This window comes from Chenopodium album, chromosome 8, assembly GCF_948465745.1.
Source record: "Chenopodium album chromosome 8, dcCheAlbu1.1, whole genome shotgun sequence".
NCBI classification, from domain to species: Eukaryota; Viridiplantae; Streptophyta; class Magnoliopsida; order Caryophyllales; family Amaranthaceae; genus Chenopodium; species Chenopodium album.
In genome coordinates this window covers 1,194,659-1,219,387 of record NC_137841.1, presented here as the reverse complement: position 1 = coordinate 1,219,387, position 24,729 = coordinate 1,194,659, and the positions used below count along the sequence as shown (strand labels likewise).

The 24,729-nt window shown below is 34.4% G+C and overlaps 1 protein-coding gene and 1 pseudogene across 8 annotated transcripts; one reads left to right on the top strand and one right to left on the bottom strand.

Annotated features, from left to right (window-relative positions):
• Positions 1-3,917: 3,917 nt before the first annotated feature.
• Positions 3,918-6,358, top strand: LOC145642546 (transmembrane 9 superfamily member 8-like; annotated as a pseudogene).
• Positions 6,359-13,074: 6,716 nt separating this feature from the next.
• LOC145555591 (putative protease Do-like 14) lies at positions 13,075-24,064 on the bottom strand. 8 transcript variants are annotated; one of them, XM_081617333.1, is made up of 12 exons: positions 23,934-24,060; positions 23,689-23,814; positions 23,292-23,447; positions 23,065-23,207; positions 21,655-21,953; positions 19,898-19,958; positions 19,523-19,653; positions 17,753-17,873; positions 16,782-16,874; positions 16,072-16,193; positions 15,899-15,955; positions 13,079-13,401 (listed from the first exon to the last, which is right to left on the bottom strand). In XM_081617333.1, exons 2-11 carry the CDS (start codon positions 23,759-23,761, stop codon positions 15,937-15,939), a joined length of 1,218 nt encoding a protein of 405 aa, XP_081473459.1. In that variant the 5' UTR covers positions 23,762-23,814; positions 23,934-24,060; the 3' UTR covers positions 13,079-13,401; positions 15,899-15,936. The 8 variants fall into 8 exon arrangements, 7 of the variants coding, with proteins under 7 accessions (XP_081473461.1, XP_081473460.1, XP_081473459.1 ...); XM_081617330.1 differs by having other exon boundaries at positions 13,080-13,416; positions 15,895-15,955; XM_081617332.1 differs by having other exon boundaries at positions 13,080-13,416.
• Between the last annotated feature and the right edge of the window lie 665 nt (positions 24,065-24,729).

Here is a 24,729-nt window from a genome sequence, read left to right as displayed (position 1 = left end):
GTTTCGTGCGTTCATGAAAAACTGGATTTCTAGCAATATGTAGCGCAGATTGATTATCACAAAACAACTTGATGGCCTTTGGATGTTCAATCCCCATACTCAAAAGTAAGGCCTTTAACCATTTCAACTCATTTGTAGTCAAAGCCATAGATCGATACTCCGCCTCAGAAGAAGAAGTAGAAACAGTAGGTTGTTTCTTAGTCTTCCAAGAAATAGGGGATTTACCGAGAAACACAAGCCAACCTGTCAGCGAACGACGTGTAATAGGACATGCTGCCCAATCTGAATCACACCAACCCTCCAAAGTAAGGTCACTATCTGCACTCAACAAAATACCCTGTCCCGGGGTACCCTTTAAATAACGAACCACCCTTAGAGCAGCTTCCCAGTGCTCAATTCGAGGCTCATGCATAAACTGGGAAAGAATATGGATCGAATATGCCAAATCTGGCCTTGTCACTGTAAGATAAATCAACCTTCCTACAAGTCTTCGATAAGACTCAGGATTCGCAAGCAATTCACCACTAGCAAGACTAAGTTTGTGATTTTGCTCAATCGGGAAACCACTTGGCTTTGCTCCCAATAAACCTGCCTCAGAAATAATATCAAGTGTGTATTTTCGTTGACACAAAAACAAACCTGATTTGCTACGAGCAACTTCGATACCCAAAAAATATTTCAAAGAACCAAGATCCTTCATTTTGAAGCAATCACAAAGATAAGCCTTGAACACGACCAACGCAGCGGAATCATTGCCAGAAATAATAAGGTCATCAACATACACTAAGACATTAATCTGAACATTGCCATTAGTATATGTGAAAAGAGAATAATCAGAGTAGGACTGAAGAAAACCATACCCTTTCAAAGCCGTGGTCAGTTTTGCAAACCAACACCTCGGAGCCTGTTTCAACCCATATAAAGCCTTTCTCAATCGACACACCAAGTTCGGATCAGAACTCTCAAAACCAGGAGGTAGTTTCATGTACACCTCCTCATCTAGATCTCCATGAAGAAACGCGTTATGAACATCCATCTGCTGAATTTCCCAATTCTTAGAAGTTGCTATAGCAAGGAAAGTACGAACTGTAGTCATTTTTGCCACCGGAGCAAAAGTCTCACCATAATCGATACCTTCTTGTTGATGATTACCATAGACAACCAAACGAGACTTGAGACGTTCAATTCCACCGTTAGCCAAAAATTTTGTCTTGTACACCCATTGACTACCTAAAGCTGTCTTGCCAGGAGGAAGACGCTCTAATGTCCAAGTCCCATTATCTTCCAAAGCCCGTATCTCTTCTTGCATAGAACATCGCCAACCTTCTGATTTCATTGCCTCCTTAAAAGATTTTGGTTCCTTGTCCTGAACCACTGCTGCAAGAAATTTCCGATAATTTACAGAAAACATGTCACAATTTATATAGTGTGCTAAAGGATAAGGCGTACCTGAAGGAGTGTTGGATGACGGAGAGGACGGAGACGGATTATTAGCAAAAACGGAGTGAGTCACGTAGTCACGAAGTTTAACCGAAGTATATTTTTCTCGATGCCCTTTACCCATGGCCTGTTGCTCTGTACTCTGCCCTGTTTCCAGCTGCTGCTGCTGCAAAACAGGGGCTGCCACGTCCCCCCCGTGGTCTGTGGCAGTGTGCCGCGGGGTGGCAGTGGTTGCTGCTGGCGGAGGCTTCAAAACAGGCCCCTCCGCAGCCCCCCTGCGGTCTGTGGCAGACTGCCGCGGGGAGCCTGCGGAGTGCTCTGCCTGGTCACGCTGCTGCTGCTGTGCAGGCAGCCGTGACTGGGCAGCAGCTTCCTGCTCGCTGGCAGCCATGGTCGTGCTATGGTGTGGGCTGCCAGGAGCTTCGTTCTGCGGTGATTGCTGCACAACTTCATCAACACTACTAGTATCACCAAAATCAACCCCACCATCATGATTACACACTTCACTCTCATCGAATGTCACACATTCCATAAAATCATCATGAATATCACCATTATCAAATGAAGCCGACACAATATTAACATCATCCGGGGTTGCAAAAGGAAATACTTCCTCAATAAATTTTACATCACGAGAGACAAAAAAAACTTTTGACTCAAGGTCATACACTCTCCAACCCTTCTTCCCAAAAGGATATCCCACAAAAACACACTTCCTACTCCGACTCGCAAACTTGTCACCATTAGTTTTCTGATTATGGGCAAAACACAAGCACCCAAAAGTACGAATAGCATCAAAGGAGGGAGGTTTATTAAAAAGTATTTCGAAGGGAGTTTTATTTTGAAGTAAGGGTGTGGGTGTACGGTTAATAAGATGAGCAGCTGCAAGGACACACTCACCCCAAAAATAAATCGGTAGATGGGCTTGAAATCTCAAAGCTCTCCCAACATTAAGAATGTGTTTATGTTTTCGCTCAACTCTCCCATTTTGTTGTGGAGTTCCGACACAAGAAGTTTGAAAAATTATTCCAGAAGCAACAAAATAATCATGCAAACAATTAAACTCAGTACCATTATCACTTTGCACAATCTTAATGGTTTGAGAAAATTGTCTGTCAACCATAGCAACAAAGGCCAAAAACATTCGAAAAACCTCAGTTTTATCAACCAACAAATAAATCCACACAGCTCGAGAATAATCATCAACTATAGTCAAAAAATAACGAGCTCCACACGACGAAACATGTCGATATGGACCCCACAAATCACAATGTATTTTCTCAAAAATTCTAGAAGCTCGATTATCACTAGAAGGAAATTTGTCTCTAGGATGTTTAGCACGCATACATACTTCGCACCCCTTATCTAGACAAGCTTTATTACTACTAACGTGAGGAAGTAACTTAACTACTTTCTCGGAAGGGTGCCCCATTCGACGATGCCACAACTCCAAAGTTGAGGTTGCTTCTCCCACGCCAACATGATGCACCAAATCCGTATTGCTAAAATAATATAATCCGTCTCTCCTAGCTCCCGTTCCAATCAGCTCCTTCGTTTGGTCCTGAATAGCACACATAAAAGGATTAAATTGGACAGTACAATTAAGCTCATCCGCAAGTTGAGATACAGAAATAAGATTACAACTTAAGTGAGGAACATAAAGAACTCCCTTAAGAGTAATTTTGTTCGATAAACGAACCGAACCAATTAAAGAAGCCACGACATTATCACCATTAGGTAAACCAACAGGACATTCAAAAATTTTAGAATCAATCAACCAAGACTTTTCTCCAGTAACATGATGAGTTGCTCCGGTATCTATAATCCATGAAGAAACATCAAACTTACCATTCAAGCGATTTTCAGGAATATTTGAGTTACCAAACAAACCCGTGATAGCCTTCCATTGTTCACTAGAGAACACTCCACCTTGAGAAGAATTGGAACCTAAAACAGCATTAGCCCTTACTGAACTTTGGCCTCGACCACTCGAAAATTTCCCCCCCTGACTGCCATCCTTCGGGGGAGGTCTGCCGTGAAGATCAAAGCACTTTGCCTCGATATGGCCTCGTTTCTTGCAATAGTTGCAAGAACCAAGGTAAAAAGGAGAATTGGGTTTAATTTCAGTTTGTGGTGGTGGCAGGGGAGGCGGAGGAACATCCTCTCCAGGCATATTCGAAAATTGTCAGAAAAAAAAAAAAAAAAAAAAAAACGAAGAGAATTCAACCCGCTCTTGATACCATGTTAAATTGTGTAAAACCTCAAAAAGCTTAATCCTCATTGATGACACTAATGGCCAATATATAATACAAGATTACCCACATAGGATAGAATTAGGAAACTAACAAGAATATATCCAAAATATATTCTAGCCAAAAATATGGTCACACAATATAATCTAATATTTCCTAAATATATCCTCAATAAAAACAAACTAAACTACTCCGGATTTAGTACATCATTAGCATGCTATGTTAATGGACATTGAAATATCTGTAATTAATTGGCGGTATATTTTTTCTGGGTTCAGGGAGATCCATTGATTGTAAAAGTTGACGAATTAACCTCTACTGATACTCAACTTCCTTATGCATACTATTCTGTTCCTTTTTGTCGTCCGAATGCTACGAATGACACTGCAGGACATCTTGGTGTATATCTTAGCCAACAACTAAAAGACTCTTCTTATAAGGTTAGTAGTCTCACTACAATTATTTCACTTTTTAAGACTTATTTGGAAAAGATAATCCTGAGTATAAAGTATAAAAAACCCGGTTGTTTTTCAAAACTCTGCAGTTCAGGATGCAGGAGCCACAGATGTGCAGAGTAGTCTGTAGTATCACACTTGATGAGTTATCAGCAAAGTCAATCCAAGAGAAAATTTACAAGCGTTATCATGTTAACATGTATGCTACGAAATTGAATCTTTTCAGTCTTTTTTTGGTTGCATTCATCTAATTAATGTGTTTGATGTATCAGGGTTTTGGATGGACTTCCTGTTGCTCTTCGTTATCAGCTACTAACTGACGAAGTTGATAATGATTATTATCTGATTGGATACAATTTAGGGCTCATGAGGCAATATGCTGGTACAGTTGATGTGAGTATATCCTTCTTCATTCGTGTCATATTGGTATGTCTACGCGTTATGAATCTTACCTTACCTCTTTTTTTTTGTACATAGGACGAAGGTATTAGGTACTTCATTTACAATCATCTGGCTTTTACTGTCAAGTATCATAAAGATGGTGCTACTGACTTTGTAAAGATTGTGGGATTTGAGGTCAAACCTTCGAGGTAAGTCCCTCTAATCCTCCCCCATGCATCCCGGCTTCTCCACCAAAATGCTGACCTTATAGATGTCATGATGCTCATTCTTTTCGTTGCAGTGTTAATCGTAAACACGAAGGAAAATGGGATGAAAATATTACAATAACAACTGGAAATTTTCCTTGGGAGGACACATTTTCATCTGGTCCTCAACTAGTTCAAGAAAATGAAACAATTGTGTTTACTTATGATGTCATTTTCCAGGTAAATCATAATAGTCACACTTGAATTTCCTTTTCGAGCATTCTGTGATTCTATCAACAAATAAGAGTCGTTTGTAAACTTTTGTGTCAAATATTGCAATATTAACTATCATTCATCAAATAATCAGAAAACATCTTATTGAGAAGTATTATATGTGGATGTTAGGCCGCTTGTTTTTATTTTTTAGGAAAGGAAGCTAAAGTTTTTATTTCATGGTAAACTTGTGTACTTGTTACAGGAGAGCAATATAACATGGTCGTCTAGATGGAATACTTATCATCAAAATCAAGTCGATGAAAGACAGTACTATGTAACTATCAATTATTTAGTGACACTCTTTTTAATTTTAGGAGTAGTAGCCAAACTAATTATGCGGACATACCATGACATCTCGAAGTACAATGAATCTGCTATACTGGAGGAAACAGGATGGAAACTAGTACACGCAGATGTTTTCAGGCGACCAATTTACTCTGATTTACTCTGCATTTTGGCTGGAACTGGAGTTCAGTGCTTCGGAACAATGATCAGTGTTGTTTCTATCCTTGCTGTCCCTGGATTCATCTTGCCTTCAGACTGGGATGAGGTTTGGAGAGTCATTCTCTTCCTTTGGGTGTTGATGGGCTATTTTGCCGGCTATTCATCAGCTCGTCTTTACAAAATGTTTGAAGGCACACAATGGAGAAAGATTGCTGTTAAGACCGCGTTTATGCTGCCTGCACCAGTAGCTATCATTCTGTTTTCCTTAAATTTTATCACCTACAGAGAGAATTCATCAAGTGCTCTTCCACCTGAAGCAATGTTTGTTCTAATGCTCTTGTGGTTTGGAGTTTCGATACCCCTTGTTTTCATTGGCAGCTACTTTGGGTTCAAGACTCGAGCAATCAAAGCTCCAGTTAGAACTAGTAAAATTCCTCGAGAAATTCCTAAACAACCATTCTATAAACAACCAATCACTTCCATCATTGTAGGAGGACTTTTACCATTTTCAGCTATCTTCTATGAGCTTTCGTAAACTATAATCACTATCTGGTTGTATCAGATTTACCAGATTCAGAGCTTCCAATTCCTAGGCGTTCTCATTCTTATAGCTACTTGTGCTGGGACTACCATCGTGTTCTGCTACTTTCAACTCTGTCGCGAGGACTACAGGTGGTGGTGGACTTCATACTTAACATCCGGCACTTCAGGAGTTTACCTCTACCTGTATTCTGCTTATTTTCTTGCAGGAAAATTGTATGTAACAAAACCAGTTCCAGTGCTTCTCTTTCTCGGTCACATGCTCATTGGTTCGTTAGCATTTTTTGTACTAACAGGAACTGTTGGTTTCTATGCATGTTTATGTTTTACTAAACTCATGTACTCATCATTGAAGATAGATTGATTTGTAAGGCCAGATCCACGGTACATTCGTTTTATAGATTAAGATGTTTGTTAGATCTGTAATAAAAGCATACATATGTCACAATTGCAGTCACTTGGTGGTCTTGGCTTACTTTTAGGTAACCCATATATTGGTTTAATTCATTGGATCTTTCGTAGTGGTAGAGCGACTGGTGGGAGAGACTACTCTCGATCAGCTAGAGGTGCGCTGTTACTCTGTTAGAGTGTTACTACATGTAGTTAGAGACTGTTAATTAGCCTAGACAATTGTAGAAGTTAGCTACTTATATATTATCTTCGAATCCAATCTTAAAATACGAAGTAGTAGTATATATTATACATCTATCTTGTTCTTGAAGTTCTCTTATTACCCAATTAAATGACAATTCTCTCTCTATATGAATGTCCAAAATGACAGTAGTCTGTCTCCAAGTTATGTGAAATTGTGAAGAAAATAACTCAATCTGATTATCTGAACAAATGATGCAAATATTATTAAACACATTATAAATACATACTCAAGAGTCGATACTACTAGCTTATACATAGTAGAGTTTTACATTAAATTAAATATCTCATCTTTAAAATGACTTGATTCACAAAACTTGTCTAAGATAATCTCTTATTAAAGTAACATGAATAGCAATTTGATCGGACCTATTATGAGAAGCTAATATGCCAACAACTTCTCCTCGAGTGCTAAATATAGGAGCACCTACACAACCCTCTCCCGTAGAAATACCTCCACATTGGATAATTGGAATAAGAGGATGAAGATTCCAAACATAGTCATCTTTGTTTATCAAACCAGCACGCATGTCTCTACTTAAACTCACTTTATTCCAAACATGCCCCATGATTCGATATTCCGGAGTCACACCCATTGATGAAGTAGTAGTGGTAGTACCACTAGTACACGGGTCATACCGAGAACACGAGCTCAATCCAGTAGGAATCGTTACATTTTCCACACATCGAAAATGGACGTGACCCAACCCAAATGATCCTACACAAGTACGAGGGTTTGCTACACATACCAAAATTTCTCCCTCGTGTAATGACCCGTCACTTGCAAGGTTTGCAAAGTTACAATTAACGATGCCTTCCACTTTTAACAAACATAAATCCCACCTATTGCGTTGATCTATTAAACCAACGGTCGATATGAAACTGTCCATATCTAACCTACGAGCCTCAACAATAACATCATTATTCAAACCATTAAAGATTTGCGCGCATGAAATTATTACTCCGTTATTGTTAATGCTAAACGCGGTACCATGTCTCACAACTTGTTCTCGTCCCTTTTTGGTTACTCCTGTCACCCGTATAATCCAAACTATAGTTTTCGCCGTTTGGTACAAACCAGTGTACCGTTGTTGTTCACTAACACAAGATGATGAAGCCTATGATATGAAACACATTGTATAAATTAAATTTAGTAACCAAAAAAATAAATGCATGACAAATTAAATAAATACATACAAATATAATATATAATTAAAATGTTGAGTAAAATGGATTACCATGTGAAAATGGAACTCAAGAATAATGTATGTCTTCTTTGCTTCAAAATTTACTAGGAGGGGGGTTATTGTGGGTGGGAAGGGAATTTTTATCCCAATTCTTAACAACTTGGATCCCTAGCTAGCTAGGTAGTTTAATAAGATAAAGTTTGGTTACCAATCTTACCATTGCTAGCTAGAAGGGAGCTGAGTGAGTTTGTGTAGAATTTTTATCCCAATTTATAAGAAAAAAAATATATATAAAAGCATATTCAATAATGTTATATGGAGTACAAAAAAGAATCTCCCCACAAATTAAATAAAATTGTAAGCATGTAGCTTACCTTTGGAGTGATAAAAGTGATGTAGCTAGACCACCTAGACATGCTCAAACAAGGTACATTGTTTAATTTTTCAAAGAAAACATCGTCTACTTAAATTATGACATATTTATGAGACTGAGGGATAACTCAAGTGGTTAGAAAGGAACTAAATATTATAAAAGCTTTCCAAATAAGGAAATGAAACAAGTATTTAAAAATGACCAAAAAAAAAAAGAAAAGTGAAGCAAGTATTTAAAATCGGAGAGAGTATCAAATAAAGTAAGCTACAACCTACATTTTATTGCAGCTTACTATAAAAATTGCTCTTAATTTGTTCCATTTCATATTTTAGGAGTCTAAGTTAGTCTTAAAACATACACATAGATATCTAACTCTATTTATCCAAAAGAAGGTTAAAATTCGTGTATTAGATGCATGATATGTAGTTAAATAATTATAATAACAAAAAAAAAGTAGGGGTTTTCTATACAGTGCCCCTGAAGTATTGACTTTTAATTTCCAAGTCGTGCCCACCCATTTTTAAAGTTCCACTTTGTACCCCCAAGGTACCTTTAGTATCTACGATGTAACTCTACTGTTATCTCTCTGTTAGCTAAAGTTAACTTTCAGTTAACTTCAAAATAAATTAATTAAAAAAAACAAAAAAAACCAAACACCTCTCTCTCTTCCCTCACAAGTCACAACTACCCACCACTACACCTCCAGCCGCACAACTGATGCACCGTAGTTCTTAGCTTCATGCCCAGATTTTCGTTCTTCATGCCTAGATTTTCGACCAATTGAACTATATTCGTGCAGATTTTCATTGGAAAAATCAATTAAAACAAGTTTGTGAATTTAATCTCAATCTAATTGAACCAAAATTGATGATTTAACAATTAAAATCAAATTGGGGGAAAAATTAGGATTTTCTATTGTTTTGAACCAAATTCTTTGATTTTAAAACGAAAACAACAATTAACAACTTAATTTTACAATTTGAATCCAATGAAACAAAAGCCCTAAACCAATTTGTCGAAATTTCAATATGAATTCAAATTAAATTCCTCCATTGCATTCTAACACTTTCTTTGGTGGTGCATTATTAGGTGGTGGTGGGCCTGTGGTGGTGAGGTTGTGATGGGTGATGGTAGGGATCGCTGATGGGGTTCGGCTCACTAGTGGGGTTCGGCTCGCAGGTGGCCTGGGGTGTGTCGGTGGGTGGTGGGTCATGAGGGCTTAGTTTTGGTGGTGAAACATATAAATTAATGGCAATAGTTAATGGCAATTTAACGGTAGGGTTACATCGTAAACACTAAATGTACCTTAGAGGTACATCGTGGAATTTCAAAAAAAAATGGGTGGGCACAGCTTGGAAAAGTCAATACCTCAGGGGCACTGAATAGAAAAATCCAAAAAAGTATTATAAAAACGATATAAAAATCAAAGACTCCACTCACCAATTATAATGACCAGTTAATTTGCACGCATTAGGTACCCTAGTAAGTAGCAAAACTGGTATATCTAGAAGTGTCAATTCAGGTGTGCGAATTGGATTTGTTGAATAGTAAAATTGATTATATTTTTAAATTTGAGTCATGTGAAATTATTTTGTTTAAACAAGTCGATATCTTTTCTTTTCTTTTTTTTTTTTTTTTTTTTTTTTTTTTTTTTTTTTTTTTTTTACTTCGAATAGAGTCAGTGTGTAGGCATTTGCCACCTCCGCTCCACGATTGCAGATTTGCAGGGATAGATTATTACTTTGTTTGTACTACCATTAGCGGTGGGCAACATGGTGTGTTTGGTCGTCGTGCCTCGCCGTGCCTGGTGGTGGCTCGTACCATATCGTGTCGTGCCTGCATCTTGGCGTATTGGGCCACCATTTAGCATACCCCACCTCACGACACGGCCACGTGCCTGGCGTGCCGTGCCATGTCGGGCATAGGGATGACAGTGGGTCGGGTTAAATGGGAGACCCGCCCATCCCCGCCCAAGTGGGGCGGGGATGGAGGGAGGTTTGGCGGGTGATGGGGCAGGGATGGGTATAAAATGTGTACCCGCCATGGGTGATGGGGCGGGTATGGATGTGGATATTGTACCCGCCACGGGTGGTAGGCAGGTATGGGTATGGAGGTACCATCATCCGCATTCGACCAGCCTCATTGCCATCCCTAGCCGGGCATCGGGCCGCCCATAATTTTTTTTTTTTTGAATAAATTTTTAAAATGGATATACTATTTAAATAATTTTATTAATTTATGTTTTTTTTTATTATTATATTATTATTGCTCTTTTTATTATTCTTATTTTTATTATTATAGTTCTTTATTATTATTTATGTTATTTTATCGTCGTGCCTGCCTGGCGTGCCATGCTGGCGGGCCAAACTACCGTGCTGTCCGCGGGTTCGTGTCGGATTCTTGAAATGGTGTTCACGGCCCACTCCTCGATCACCGTGTCGTGCCGGGCCTATCTCGTGCGGGCCTTGCCGCCCCATGCCCACCTCTAACTATTATCGTTTTATATTATTTGTAACGATTTGACATAAAGTAAAGAAAAAAATATATACATAAGTAAGATTAATGTCACAAGTAGAGATGGCAATCTAGTCCGGATCCGACCCTACTCCCGCCCGATCCGAGGTAAAATATCCGCTTCGAGTCCGAGAAAAAAGTAATCCGAGTTCGACTCCGTTAAAATAATCCGACTCCGAGTCGGAGGAGGGTCGGAGTCGGATCCTACAAAAAATCCGAGAAAAAAATCCAACTCCGACAAATGTCCGACTCTGACGGATTATCCGAATCCGACTCCGATAGATGGTGGATTTTTGTGTGGGTCATGGTGGCATTGGGTGTGGGTTGTAAAGGCCCAAATAGCCTAACATCTCAAAGTATATTGAATAACGAAAAAAAATCGAAGTCGGGTCGGATCGGAGTCGGAGTCGGAGGTCGGATATTGAAGTCGGAGTCGGAGTCGGATGTCGGAGTCGGAGTCGGAGTCGGATGTCGGATTTAACATCCGACTTCCTGTCGGGTCGGAGTCGGATTTAGCATAATCCGCTCCGAGTCCGACCCGTTGCCATCCCTAGTCACAAGAAGTATGGCAGAAACGGCGCATGATTTGGCCTCTCATAATTTCATCACTCTCATGTGGTAAATGGTTAAGGGACCTTGTTTTTATGAAAACTGATTTTGGCACACTACTAATTGATTTTGACACATCCTTATATGTGAATAGCATAAATAATTGTACTCTCACATAAGAGTGTGTCAAAGTCAATTTTAATGTGCCAATATCATTTTTCTGTCTTTACATATTATTTTGACCCCTTTGTTAATAAAAACAAAACAAACAAACAAAATTAAAAATAAATAAATTAAAAAAAAAAAAAAAAAAAAAGGTTGTGAATGAAAGGTCATGTACATCGTACAAACAAACAGACTTTTGACAGTGTCAAGTCAATTTTCAAATGAGAAAGTAAAACTTTATCACTGATAATGGATAACGGGCCCAATGTCAATATCAAGGTTTTTTTTTTTTTTTTACGTTGACCCATCAATATCAATACTAATACTCTCTCAGTGTTTTTTTTTTTTTTTTTTTTTAAGTGTTATAATTTGACCAATATATAATTTTAGGCAATTTAATTGACTTAAATAAAATAAGAGGTAAGTGGGGTAGTTGGAGTATTAAAAAATTGTAAAAGAAAGATAGTAAGGTTAATAGTTTATTGAAAAGTAATGAATTTGAGAGGAGAGATATAATAAAAAAAAATAGTAGTGGGTTTGGGAAGGGATCATGAGAGGAGAGAGATATATAATATTTTAATGTTGTTTTTTGCTAAAAAAGGGAAGTGTACCACTTATTAAAACACGGCTAGATTTGATATGTGTAACACTTTAAAAAAAACACGGAAGGAGTACTACTTTTTACTCGCAATAAAAAAAAATTATATCTCAGAATTAACATCTCTTTATTACGAGTAATAACAACCTTAGGTAGTATTTGTCACTTGTCTTTTTTTTTTTTTTTTTTTTTGACAACGTTTGTCGCGGTCTTTTTTATCTTTTTTCTTTATTTTTTTATGTAATTTTGTTTTGTTTTTTTTACTTTCTATATTCTCTGTCCCTAAATTACATTGAATGTAATTTAAAGACAGAAGGAGTATCTTTTATTTCTTTTTCCTTTGTCGTCGGTCATTATTTTTATGCCATTCAGTTATTTTTTTATTTTTATTTTTTATTTTTTTGCCTTTAGTTTTTCCTTCTTCCTCATTTTTTGAACAAAAAATAGATTGCCAAATTGCCTTTTCCCCCCAGCTCGTCATTATGATCAGATTAATCCTTTTTCACTCTAATCTCTCTATTTTTTTTTTCAAAGTTAGTTGTAACTAGGTTAAACGTCGTACAATGCACGAATGTTTAATTATAACAATAAATATATACAGAGTAATAACCATATAAAAATAATTTACTGATTGACCTGGTATTAAAACGAATAAAATATATTAAAACACTGCAAACATGTGATAAAAAATATTTAAATATGTAATAGTTATAAAATACAAGTTGATATTTTAAGAAATTTACTTTAAATTTTATATAATTATATAAAATAAAAGTCATAATCTAAATGTAAACCTTATTTTTATATAACAATGATATATTTTTTTAAAAAAAAAAAGTAATTTAAGCAGAAATTTTTTTAATTGCCAAGTGTCCTCTTAGATTCACTTTTAGTACTATGTTATGATTTTCCTTCCCTTTTATTTCTCATATTTTTAATAAAATTATTTTAATATCTAAATTTTGTCTAAATTTTTCAATATAATTATGTGTTCCTTTTTTGTGAGGAAAATATGTGTTCTTTGATTACTAATAATGGGGTTGATGGGAGAATCGAATAAATAGTTTGTACATATTATTCTATTCCAATTTTACTAATTTTGTGATTAATATTACGAAATTAAAGATATGTTATAAAATAAATAACTAAAAAAGAAAATTCAAAGTCCCAACCTACCTTTAAAGTGAATTCGCTAATTATTTACATACTAAATTACTACTATAATTAACATCAACAAAGCCATCATAATACAGTAATAAACATTAGTGTTAAAACCTAAATACTAATACTGAACGTCCCAAAGGGCAAAATATAGATACTTCTTCAGTGGCGAGTTCAAAAACCCTCACCATCATATTTTACCTGCAGTCCTGCAAGCACAAGAACTGAAGTTTGATGGTAAACCAAGTTTGATGGACAAGAAATACCAGGTAAACAGCATAAATTCGGATTACCAAAGTTTGAGCTCAAGACCAATCAAAGAAAAACATTAAGCCAAATCAAAGAAAACAAAACTCATGTAAAATTTGCATCTGAAACCCCATCACATATCTACACATTAATACCCAAAGCTAAAATTTGATAATTTCAAGCACTTAAATATACATCTTTCACATTGGAGTCCAATAATCTTTCAAACATGCTTAACATGCCAACTAGTAAAATAAAAGCAAATGTTCGATAAATACATTGATATAAACATTTAGAGGAACTAGGGTGGGGATGAGAAAAACTAATGGCGATGGATAGATGCAGTAAAGCAAAAGATATGAAAGGCTAAGCATCTCAACATTGTAGGCCAGTGATACCATTTTTACTATTTGTACTGACTGCTATCACTCCAGTTTTAATTATTTGTTGTTTGTCCTTACCAGCTTATCACTCTAATTGTTGCTATAAGATGAACCTAAGGACGTACATCAATCAATCAACATGTTGCACGTGGATTTCGAGAGAACACAGAAGATGGGATAAACAAAAACAACCAAGTGCTACAATATAATATTCCAAGTTATGATACATGGATAAGGGAAAATGCTACAACCATCTCACTTTCTCAGCATACGCATTCTGCTACCATCTTTCTTGTATGATTCAACTTAATGGCCAAGATTCTGGCCCAACTTGACTACCTCCTAAAACTATACTTCCTCCGTTCTCCTAATATTGCTACATTGGGGGGGTCTTGCACGAATTTTAAGATGATAAGAGAGATAGAGAAACATAGAAATAGAGACTATGTGATGAGCAAAGAAAGAGAAAAACATGCACAAATAAGAAAATGTTGCAATTTTTGTGGAACTTCCAAAAATACTAATCGCTGTAATATTAGGGGAGCAGAAGAAATGTATAATTAACATTGCAAATGCAACTAAGTTTCCACATATTAGAAGCAACAACTAGGGAAAACTAACCACTATCCCTAGATAGCTTCTCACAAAACTAACAAATGTTACTCCTTCCGTTCTTAAATAATTGACACAGACAAACTTGGCACATATGCCAACGCACGAGTTTAACCTTATATATACAAGTTAAATATAAGTTATAAAAAATAAAATGTTTGATATTATGAATATTATAATAATACTTATTTAACAATTTTTTAATCATAAAATGTGTTATATACTTAAATTTGATGGTTGAGGGTAGTATATGAATAGTGAAAAATGTCATACGTGTCAATTATTCAAGAACGGATACTCCCTATATTATATCCTTTCCTTATTGCTCCACCTAATCCAGCTCTCACAAAAACGTGGGCCAATGGTGTAATAAAAAAGGGGATTGATGTAATGAGAGCTAAGATTGCAAATGAGACACAACAACCTATAAGCTACGCTACTCAACCTCAACTTGACCCGAGTGAGCTCATCACCAACCAAGAAAATTCAAAGGCCTAAGGGGTTGTTGCATTGAGGATACTCAATTAAAGTAAAGAAATTCATGGGTTTTAAGTCCCTAACAGTGGTTCTTATTTTATTCCATCTCTTCCTATGAAGTATGAACTTACCATAAACCCCTTGTTCATGAATTACAATTTCCCATCCCCCCCCCCCCCCCCCCCCCAATCCTCCCGTACTTGTATTTCTCTCTTTTGACATTGCAATGGTTTAATCCCATCATGGGCACCAATGCTGCTCCAGCATCACCACATAACTTCCAACTCTTCTTAAGAATTATAATATTTCCCCAAGCATCACCACAATAGACTTATATGCCTACCCATCCCCCAAACCCCCACCAGAAAAACTGAAAAATTACCCCAACTTTTGCTCAAATCCACTCAACAAACCCTCAGGCCAAAGCACTACTCCACTCTTAATCCTAAAAAAACACCTCACCCAGCTCTTAACAAGCACCAACAACAATGTCTTGTAACTTGAAGGCTATGGGTAAGAGAGAGATAAAGGTGTCGATGTTGATGAAAAGAGACAATGAGAGGCAACAACAATGACAAGAAAAGAAAGCAATGGTGGTGGAGTGTTCACGTGGCTAGCCACACTGAGATGATTGGGTGAGAGACTAATTGGAAGTTTGAGAATGGCAATGATTCTAATGCACGCAAAGAGAGATTCTGAAAAGGGATAGTTAAGCGGCTTTGCTACCTTTCCTCTCTTTCCGCGAGAGCCAAATGACAGTAGGAAGCATGATCCTTCCTTAGAAACAACAAATATTTTTTTTTACTTCCTAGTCAGTTATAAAAGAAAAATGAAGTGCATTATTTTAATGTCATTAAGCCTCAAACTATTATATTACTTCAAAGTAATCTCTCTCTTAAAAGAATTTTAGGGAAGTAATAACAAAGACAAAACTGAAGTTATACATACAATGCAACAGATGAAAATGAGAGTTCAATTTACCTACAATATTCATCTTGGTCATACATGGTAATAATATCAGCATCACTTCCAATTAGGCCACCTGATGAGCAAATGAGATCAAAGAAAAACACAAGTCTCATGCAAATGAGTATGGAAAATATGATTTTGAGAACCTACTTCCTATAAGACCATCATATTGTGCACCGAAAAACTTACCTATTCAGGTTTTCTAATGTAGACTCAATAACCACTTTAAGTGTTAAAGGGGTAACATGATTGGCTCGTAATACAACAAATTCCACAGGATGTCCGATGTTGTCCCATAGTATCTCAAAAAGCTGAAAGCAATAGAAAACTCAGGAAACTAAACCCATTTACATGGTAATATACTAATATATGATGCATAAATAGTTCGCGTCAAAAAATATATCATGTATAAATAAACATAATTGATTTGTTGGTACTCACAACTTATAACTTACATAAAAAAATAAAAAAAAAATACAAGTCACACTACTAGCAGCACCTCAAAGCACATTCAATATGTGACTTTCAACTAAACTCATTTACACAGTAATATATCATGATGAAGGCAACATATCAATAATTCAATTACAAAAAGGTTCAAACTTAGAATTATTGCTAATAATGTGAAAATGAAGAGACACATCATCATATACCATCAAGCACCAGAAAGGTATTACGATACCAAAAACAAAAATAATTTTTTGCAAACAAAAGCACCCATATAGTGTAATGAGTAGGTTTTGAAAATGCTAAAGGCATGCATATGATGTATTATACTAAAATTGGCAATTGGCAACTTTAAGGATAATCACCCAACACTTGCATCTAGAGAGTATAATCCATCTCAGTTTTTGTTGATTAAACAGACAAATGAAGGCCTCATATAAAATGGAATTTACCTGTAAGAAACATTGAACCATTTTCCCATCACACTGAACTATAACATCATGCAGACATAAGCCTGCAGATTTTGCAGAAGAGCTTGATATTACCTATTTTAAGTTGCCAAGATCCCAAAAATTTAATAACAGTGATTTAATGATATGAATGAATTACAAGCTATCTCAAGACAATGAACAATTTTAAAGACCGCATAAACAGATAATTAGGTTATTTACACCTATGCATGTCATCTCATCCTAACTTATACATGTCAGTCAATCCTTTTCTAAGGAAAAGTCATAGAAGGTACTAAAATTGCCGCAAGTAACCAGCTTTTTTTCTTTTTCTCTTTTATACACCCTTTAACTGATTTTAGTCTTCCTACTTGGTATTGGTAAAGTCTCAAAAGAAAAAAAAAAAATTGACCATTAAATTATCTTGTACAAACTTTACAAAGTATATTATTAGTATAATTTTGTCAAAAAAATAAATTTTATGAAAGTTTTAGAGAAAAACTCAATAAAACAATTATCATATACATCATAGTACCAAATCTTAAAATACATTGATCAAACATAATAAATTTTGACTGTATAAAGTCAAACAGCAAGGGCTATCTTTTTATAGACATGAAAAGATAAATTATAACGTAGCAAATCAAAGAACATGCACACATTTTCATTGACTTTCTGGCTAGACCACAAATGCTCACAAGATTTAATACAGAGGACTGACGTATAATATAATCATACATACAACATACAAGGGAGCTAAAAAAAGAAGCTGGAATGTAGGTACATTGCCTAAAACAAAGCTTTATGACTGGGTAACATGTATTACTTCATCACCAAAAGTTAGCATTACAATTGCAGGATAAGATACTTCATCTTGTACATACAAATCATATGATTTAAACATCAAAAGAAAGACACACGTAGAATATACGTCATATGTCAAGAAAAGAAAACAACACGTTATAAAAGATTACCTTTTCAACTATAACACCTTTAGAAATGCTAGGAAATCTCTGCATAACTTTCTCCGTGATATATAAAGGAGCTGAGTGGAAAGCAGTTGCCTTAATTCCCAAAGAAGGTCGACGAAATTCCCTGTTGTTGATAGGGTAAGGCAACTTTCCATCACGTTATAAGTGGTAAAAAAACATAAGTGGCTAATACACACACCCACATACATCCACATGGTATTACATAGCCTAACTAACAATTTCAAATGCAACACACTCATTAACTCATCTCCCTATTTCAAAGATTATTCTCCCTCCAAAATGTAATATTAGTTCACTTAACATCCAATTTAAAATTCTTAAAAGTGCAAAACCTGAATATATATATATGTATGTGTATATATATATATATATATATATATATATATATATATATATATATATATATATATATATATATATATATATATATATATATATATATATATATATATATATATATGTTCATACGTTTTGACTTTAGTACTATTCACACACCTCCCTTTGACCGTGTTTTATGCTTTATACGTAATGAAAAATATAGTCACGCGGGATCTTATTAGATTTGTCACGTTATATACTTTCAAAATATCAAATTTTCATAATTTTTGTTTATCGATAATTAAAGATATTAATGATTGAATAAATGCATTGACAAACGTGACTAAAGAAACGGAGGAAGTATATATATATATATATATATCTCCCTAAAAAACCTGAATATTAGTTCACTTAACATCCAATTTTAAATTCTTAAAAGTGCAAAACCTGAATATATATGGGATCCGGTAAGAACTCATCCTTATATAAAATTCCTTTTTTATGTAAGAACATTTTATGTTCTAAATATTTTCCTATGTTTAAATTTTTTTTCTACTTATGTTTTAAAGTTTTTTCTATATTCTAAATTTCTTTCTACTTATGTTCCAAATTATTTCCTATGTTCTAATTTTTTTTTTTAAGCTTATGTTCTAATTTTGTTCTCATGTTCTTTATTTTTTTTTTTAACTTATGTTTTAAATTTTATCCTATGTTTTAAAAAAAAAATTCAGCTTATGTTGTAAATTTTTTGATATGGTATAAATTATTTTTTCAATTTATGTTCTAAATTATTTTTCTTATGTTCTAAATTTTTGTTTGCTTATGTTCTAAACTTTTGCTATGTTCTAAATTTTTTCTGTTTATGTTCTAAATTTTTTCTATTTATGTTCTAAATTTTTTCTATTTATGTCCTAAAATTTTTCCTATGTTCTAAATTTTTTTTCTATGTTTTAAATATAAACTCTTTTTAAAATTACAAAAATGTCATTGGTTAGATCAAAACCAATAAAAGGCCGAGATTAGTTCTTATATAAGATTGGGTTATTATAAAAAGAATGGTTTTTATATGAGCCTTCCTCTTTTTCTATATATAGACATATATAGGGTTGAGATCCAATGAGAAGTTTCTTAAAATGAGAAGAATAAAACGTGCATATTTCTATTACTAAATGAGCAAAACTGATTTTCGAACTAAAAAAGATTTTGATTTTTCTAGAAAACTAGAAAATGTGCATATTATGTACAAAACTTATGCACATCGAAGGGTCAAATTTTTTTTTCTTCACATTTAGTATAAAAGTTGTGCACAAAAATCCTTGTCATCCTTCTTATTTGACTCAAAATCTATGTATACTGTATTGTAGATCATTTACATCCTATTGCCCCCCCCCAAAAAAGCAAATACCAACAATGTGACATAAATTATTATTGTACCTATAATTCTTGTAGTGCTCCCACCATCTGTGAACCACATTTATTGGCATAAAAGTAGTAAAAGTGACGTCATAAAAGGCGACCCCAATGACTTCTCCAGAAGTATTTATTAGAGGACTCCCATCACCACACTACAATAAAAGGTCAATATTAGTCGTATCATCATGGATAAGCAAACCATGTTTAGAATGATTTAAGCCCTATTTGACATAAGAAGATATTAGTAAATAGATTGATAGACTACATACAGAGATGCATAATCCTAACTATTCATATGTTTTAACATATTGACAAAACCGAATAAAATTATACAGCACATCTATACATACACAAAAACAAACATACGTAGGTACGTGTAAAAAGAGAGGACCATACTCTTGTCATGCGGCAAGTCGTCATGAACAGCTCATTACAATCGTATACACAAGGATCGAGACTGGAAATTTATAAAGTAAAGGCATGATCAATCAACATATTTACCAACATGGGAAATTAAAGCATAGATGAGTTAATGCAACATGTGAAACTACAACTTAATGTTTGAACAACTGCTAGCTGCACTACAAAAGTTATACGGGGAATGGTTTGACCTTTAAACCAATTCACTCTAATTTGATTATTTTTGGTGACTTATACTTGTAGAAAAAAATAGTCATGATGTAGGATCTCGCTATAATCAATCAATCAATCAAAGCCTTAATCCCATAAGTGGGGTCGACTACATGAGCCAAAAATGATTGACGTTATTCCAAAGAAGAATTGTTTGGTATTATGTCATGCTTAGGGCCGGCCTGGATATGGTGTAAAAATCATAGAGGTAGATTTTAATGGGGAACAAAATACTAGGAAATAGTTAAGGGGGCAATATTTAGGGGATCTATTTTTCATATGTTTGGCATGAGGGTAATAAAATCACTTGTAATTCACTTTGCACAAAAATATTAAAGAAATTGTTTTGTTTTTTTTTACCGAAAAAACATTTAAATCACTAGAATAATACGGTAGAAAAAATTGAATATCATCCCAGATCATACAGGCTACAGCAAATTAATTTCTTCAATTTTTATTTTTGAAAATATTGTAACTTAAGAATTTAAAAGAAATATCTCATAGATTTAATAATATCAAAATTGAATTTAAGATCCAAGCAAAAAATAATGGATTTAAGATATTGTTTTATCATTGAAAAAATACAAAAATGAACACTAGAAGGAGAAAAACATTGTGATTTCAAGTCAAAGATTCGAGAATGATGTATTTTCAAAAAAAAAAAAAAAAAAAAAAAAAAAAAAAAAAAAAAAATCAGAAGTATAATTGAAATTAAAAATAAAATCAAATACCTAATTAAAGAACAATGAATAATTTACTTGGATTTCGAAAGTTGCATGCAGATTAATGTGAAGGAAAGAAGGTTGGAGTAAACTTCAATGGAGGTGATGAACGCCTTACGGTTAAAGGTGATAAGAGAGAGAGAGATGAAACATAGGTTGGGCTTTCCTGGGTGAATTTGTTACCCTGGGGGGGGGGGGGGGGGGGTAATGTATTACCCTCAAAATGGGAGGAACTATTACTGGGCTAATTACTTAACCTCATTCCAGGCGGGCCCTTTAAGTTCATACTCAATACCCCACCCTCAATCCAGGCAGACCCTTAAAATAAACAACTTATTTGATCTGTACCAACGTTAAACTATGGGATTTGATTATTACAGAGTAATGTCTTATTAGTTTTACTTTTTTAAGTTTAATTTAATTTACTGAGAAGTGAGTCCTACTACATAATTACTAGGTTATATATCTATGATGTGTTGACAAATCAAGCTAATAAGAATCATTCTCAAATTAGCAACAACAAATTAGCACCTTATTCTGATAAAATACTCAATTTAACATTACAATTTTTTCATTTGCATCACATTTTTATTCAAGAGGTTTGTCAAACAAATTTAATCATTCCGTGTAGTCATTAATAAAAATCTTCTCCATTCCTTACGATCCAATGCCCCATCCTCACGCTAATCCATATACTTCATATCCTTTCTAAAATCCTAACTCCTTCCAACCAAGTCATTTTCAGTCTCTCTTTCCCTCGTTTAACCCCTCGTTTAAAAAACAAAGTAGTTTTTGTCTTACCAATATTCGCCGGGAGCGGCCATCAGATCAAAAGGGGTAGCAAAGTAACGCCCCACTGCAACTACATCATCTCCGGGAGACAATTTCATTACATTTGAATGAGGACGGAGTTGAAATGATATCTCCTCGGAATCGATTAGTTGGCTTGAATTCAAATCAAGACAATCTTCTAATTGTCTCAAAGAGGCAGCCTCAAGTGGGGAATCTGACTTAAAACTTACAACTGCTAAGTTGTAATGGAAATCATATGCACAAAGTTCTCCGGTTGATGAGCTACCATCTGAAAGCTTTATAATAATCTGCAGCAACAATTATAATAGTTCACAAACTACTTCAAAATTTGATATAAATAATTAAGCCAAGAGACTATCATAATCATATTTTATATATGTTAATGCATTCATGTTAAATTAATTATTAGCTGTTTAATGAAGCCTATAATTAACTATGCTTAATCATCATCAAAACTTCAAATTTCTGAAATTTTCACACTTTCCAATATACTTTTTTTGGATCGAAGTGCTTTGGGAAAAACAAGGAAATAAACAAGCAAAAAGATAAAACTTGTCCCAACAATCACAAAATGGATCACTAATCTCACACCGTGATTAATCACAAAGATTAAATATTTTCTATAAAGCAAATCTCACAAAAACGCAAATAGAAAGAGAAATTTCAAATATTCATTAATCATCAAAAGTTCATACAAGTTGATTCTCTCCTATTTATAAACCTGCTATAACTTCTTTATGTTAAGATCATTATAATGTGGCCACTTGTAATACAAACGAATAGTTAAGATCATTATTTTATTTAAAACAAAATAAATGAGGAATTATCATTTCCTTGACACTTGCACAAGCATGCATATATATTTTGGACCAACAATCATCAAGATGTTTTCATTAGTGAATCAGCCGATTTACACAACCTATCACGCAACTAGTTCAACTTCAAATAGTTATATTCTACACCTTGGGATGATCAATGATGTCTTGAAAAGATTACACGAGTGTCAAAAGTTTGCCAATTAACAAACAACCCAGCATTTGTATTCCTTTATAATTCTTACTTCCAATAATAATTGTCATAAAGTAACCTCATAGACTCTGATACATAATCATAGGCCATGATTACCCTAAGCATGTCATAATTTTATAAAAGCATTTTCATATAGTTGTATTGGAGCTAATATGCCACCAGTTTGAATACGGGTCATTATGTCATAGATCCACAATGTACTCAAGGAATCCATGGACACCGCCACATTACTCATTATCCAACAAACATATACATAGTGAAAGCAAAAGGGAATCATGCAACACTTAAATCCAAATATGACAAAAATAAACAAATTTCTCAATAAAACACAGCTCTATGTAAGGTTTTACACAAGCTAAATTCACTGACCTTGAGTTTGTCAGCAAGAATGTTTCGGTCACATTCATACTCAGTATCAGGCCTTATAAGATTTGCAGAAGTTATAATAATGTCAGTGCAATCATCATAACACTCAATAATTGTTCCGGAGCACTGATATAATTCCTCCTCGCCTAAGAAAAAAAACCAAAAAAAACACCCGAATTTAACTATGGTTTATTGAACCAAATTATTAAAAAAAATAAATAAATAAATACCTGTGAAAGATAGAAGAGAAACAACAGAAGGAGCAACTCTAAGAGCGGCTCTCTTAACATTAATATCAAGGTATATATTCTTCTCTCTCATTGAAAACTTTTGACAACAATGACGCTTAGCAACTAGATTGCTCGAGTAATTCTCGACATCTGAAGCTGTAAAATTAAAAAACATACATATATATGACTATGTTAGAGTCTTCATGGGTGATTCCAAGTTCGTTTCTGTTATTTTATCAATGATAACGGAAATATGTTTCTCAAATAGCAAGCTTATACATTATTTTGCATTGTTCCTAAATCCTAATAGCACAGTGCAAATTCCTTTTAAAAATCGGTTTCTTATTATTGGCAACAAAGGGTATTATTGATTGAAGAAAAGGGAAGTAAAGCTCACCAGAAGACTCAACAATTTGTTCAGGAACCCTCCTTTTCCAGACATTCCAAGTTTTTACCTTAAATTCATCCATTACTCTTCTTCACCTACAGATCAAGCACAAGCAACTTACCTCGGAATTGAATCCTAACATTAAAGTGTTGTGCAATACATTAGCAACCAAATTTGATTCATAATTTTAGTATTCAATTCTCTCACAATTTTAGGGATATTTGATATGATGATAACAAATACAAACAACTTACCTCGGAATTGAAGCTGCTTCAATGGGGGATACAAGAACTAGATTCAACGGAGAACGCCAACTGCGCTTCAATGGAGAACGTTCAGTGCGCTTAATTAGAGCAATTCAATGGATTGGACGCCTTGCAGGCTTGCACCCCTATAAAAAAAGACATGACCCATGACCCGCCACACTTATTAATGGGTTAGATCCGTCTAATAAATAAATAGGCTGAGTGGCCTAAGTCTTTATATGATCGTTCAATTATGGGACAGGATATACGTTACCTTTTAAGGTTTAGAGTAAACATGTTTTAAAAAGCTGAAGTATTAGTTTATCCTTGCACTTCTATTTCTCAAATACTATCTTCACACATTAAAACTTGTATAATTTGTATGTTTAAAAAAAAAAAAAAAAAAACTTGTATAATTTGTTTGTAGTACAAAAAAATCAATAACGATTGAAATTATATTAATTAAACTGAGTTAACATAATTATATTAATTAAAGGAAAGTATGGTAACATAAGTCAATCACAAGTTATCATGTGATAAATATAAGGAAAATGCTATACATAGCCCTAAGGGCTACATATAAGCATTTAATTTACTCTTGAAAATTGTTTAAATTTAGAAAATCATGACAAAAACACACTAATTACACCGATTTGCGCGTGTTTTTGTCATGAATTCCTAACTTTATACATTTTCCAAGAGTAAATTCAATGCTTATATATAGCCCTAAGGGCTATGTATAGCATTACCCTAAATATAATTAGGTTAAGTTTTCCTCAAAAAAATGTGGTTAGGATGACTCTTT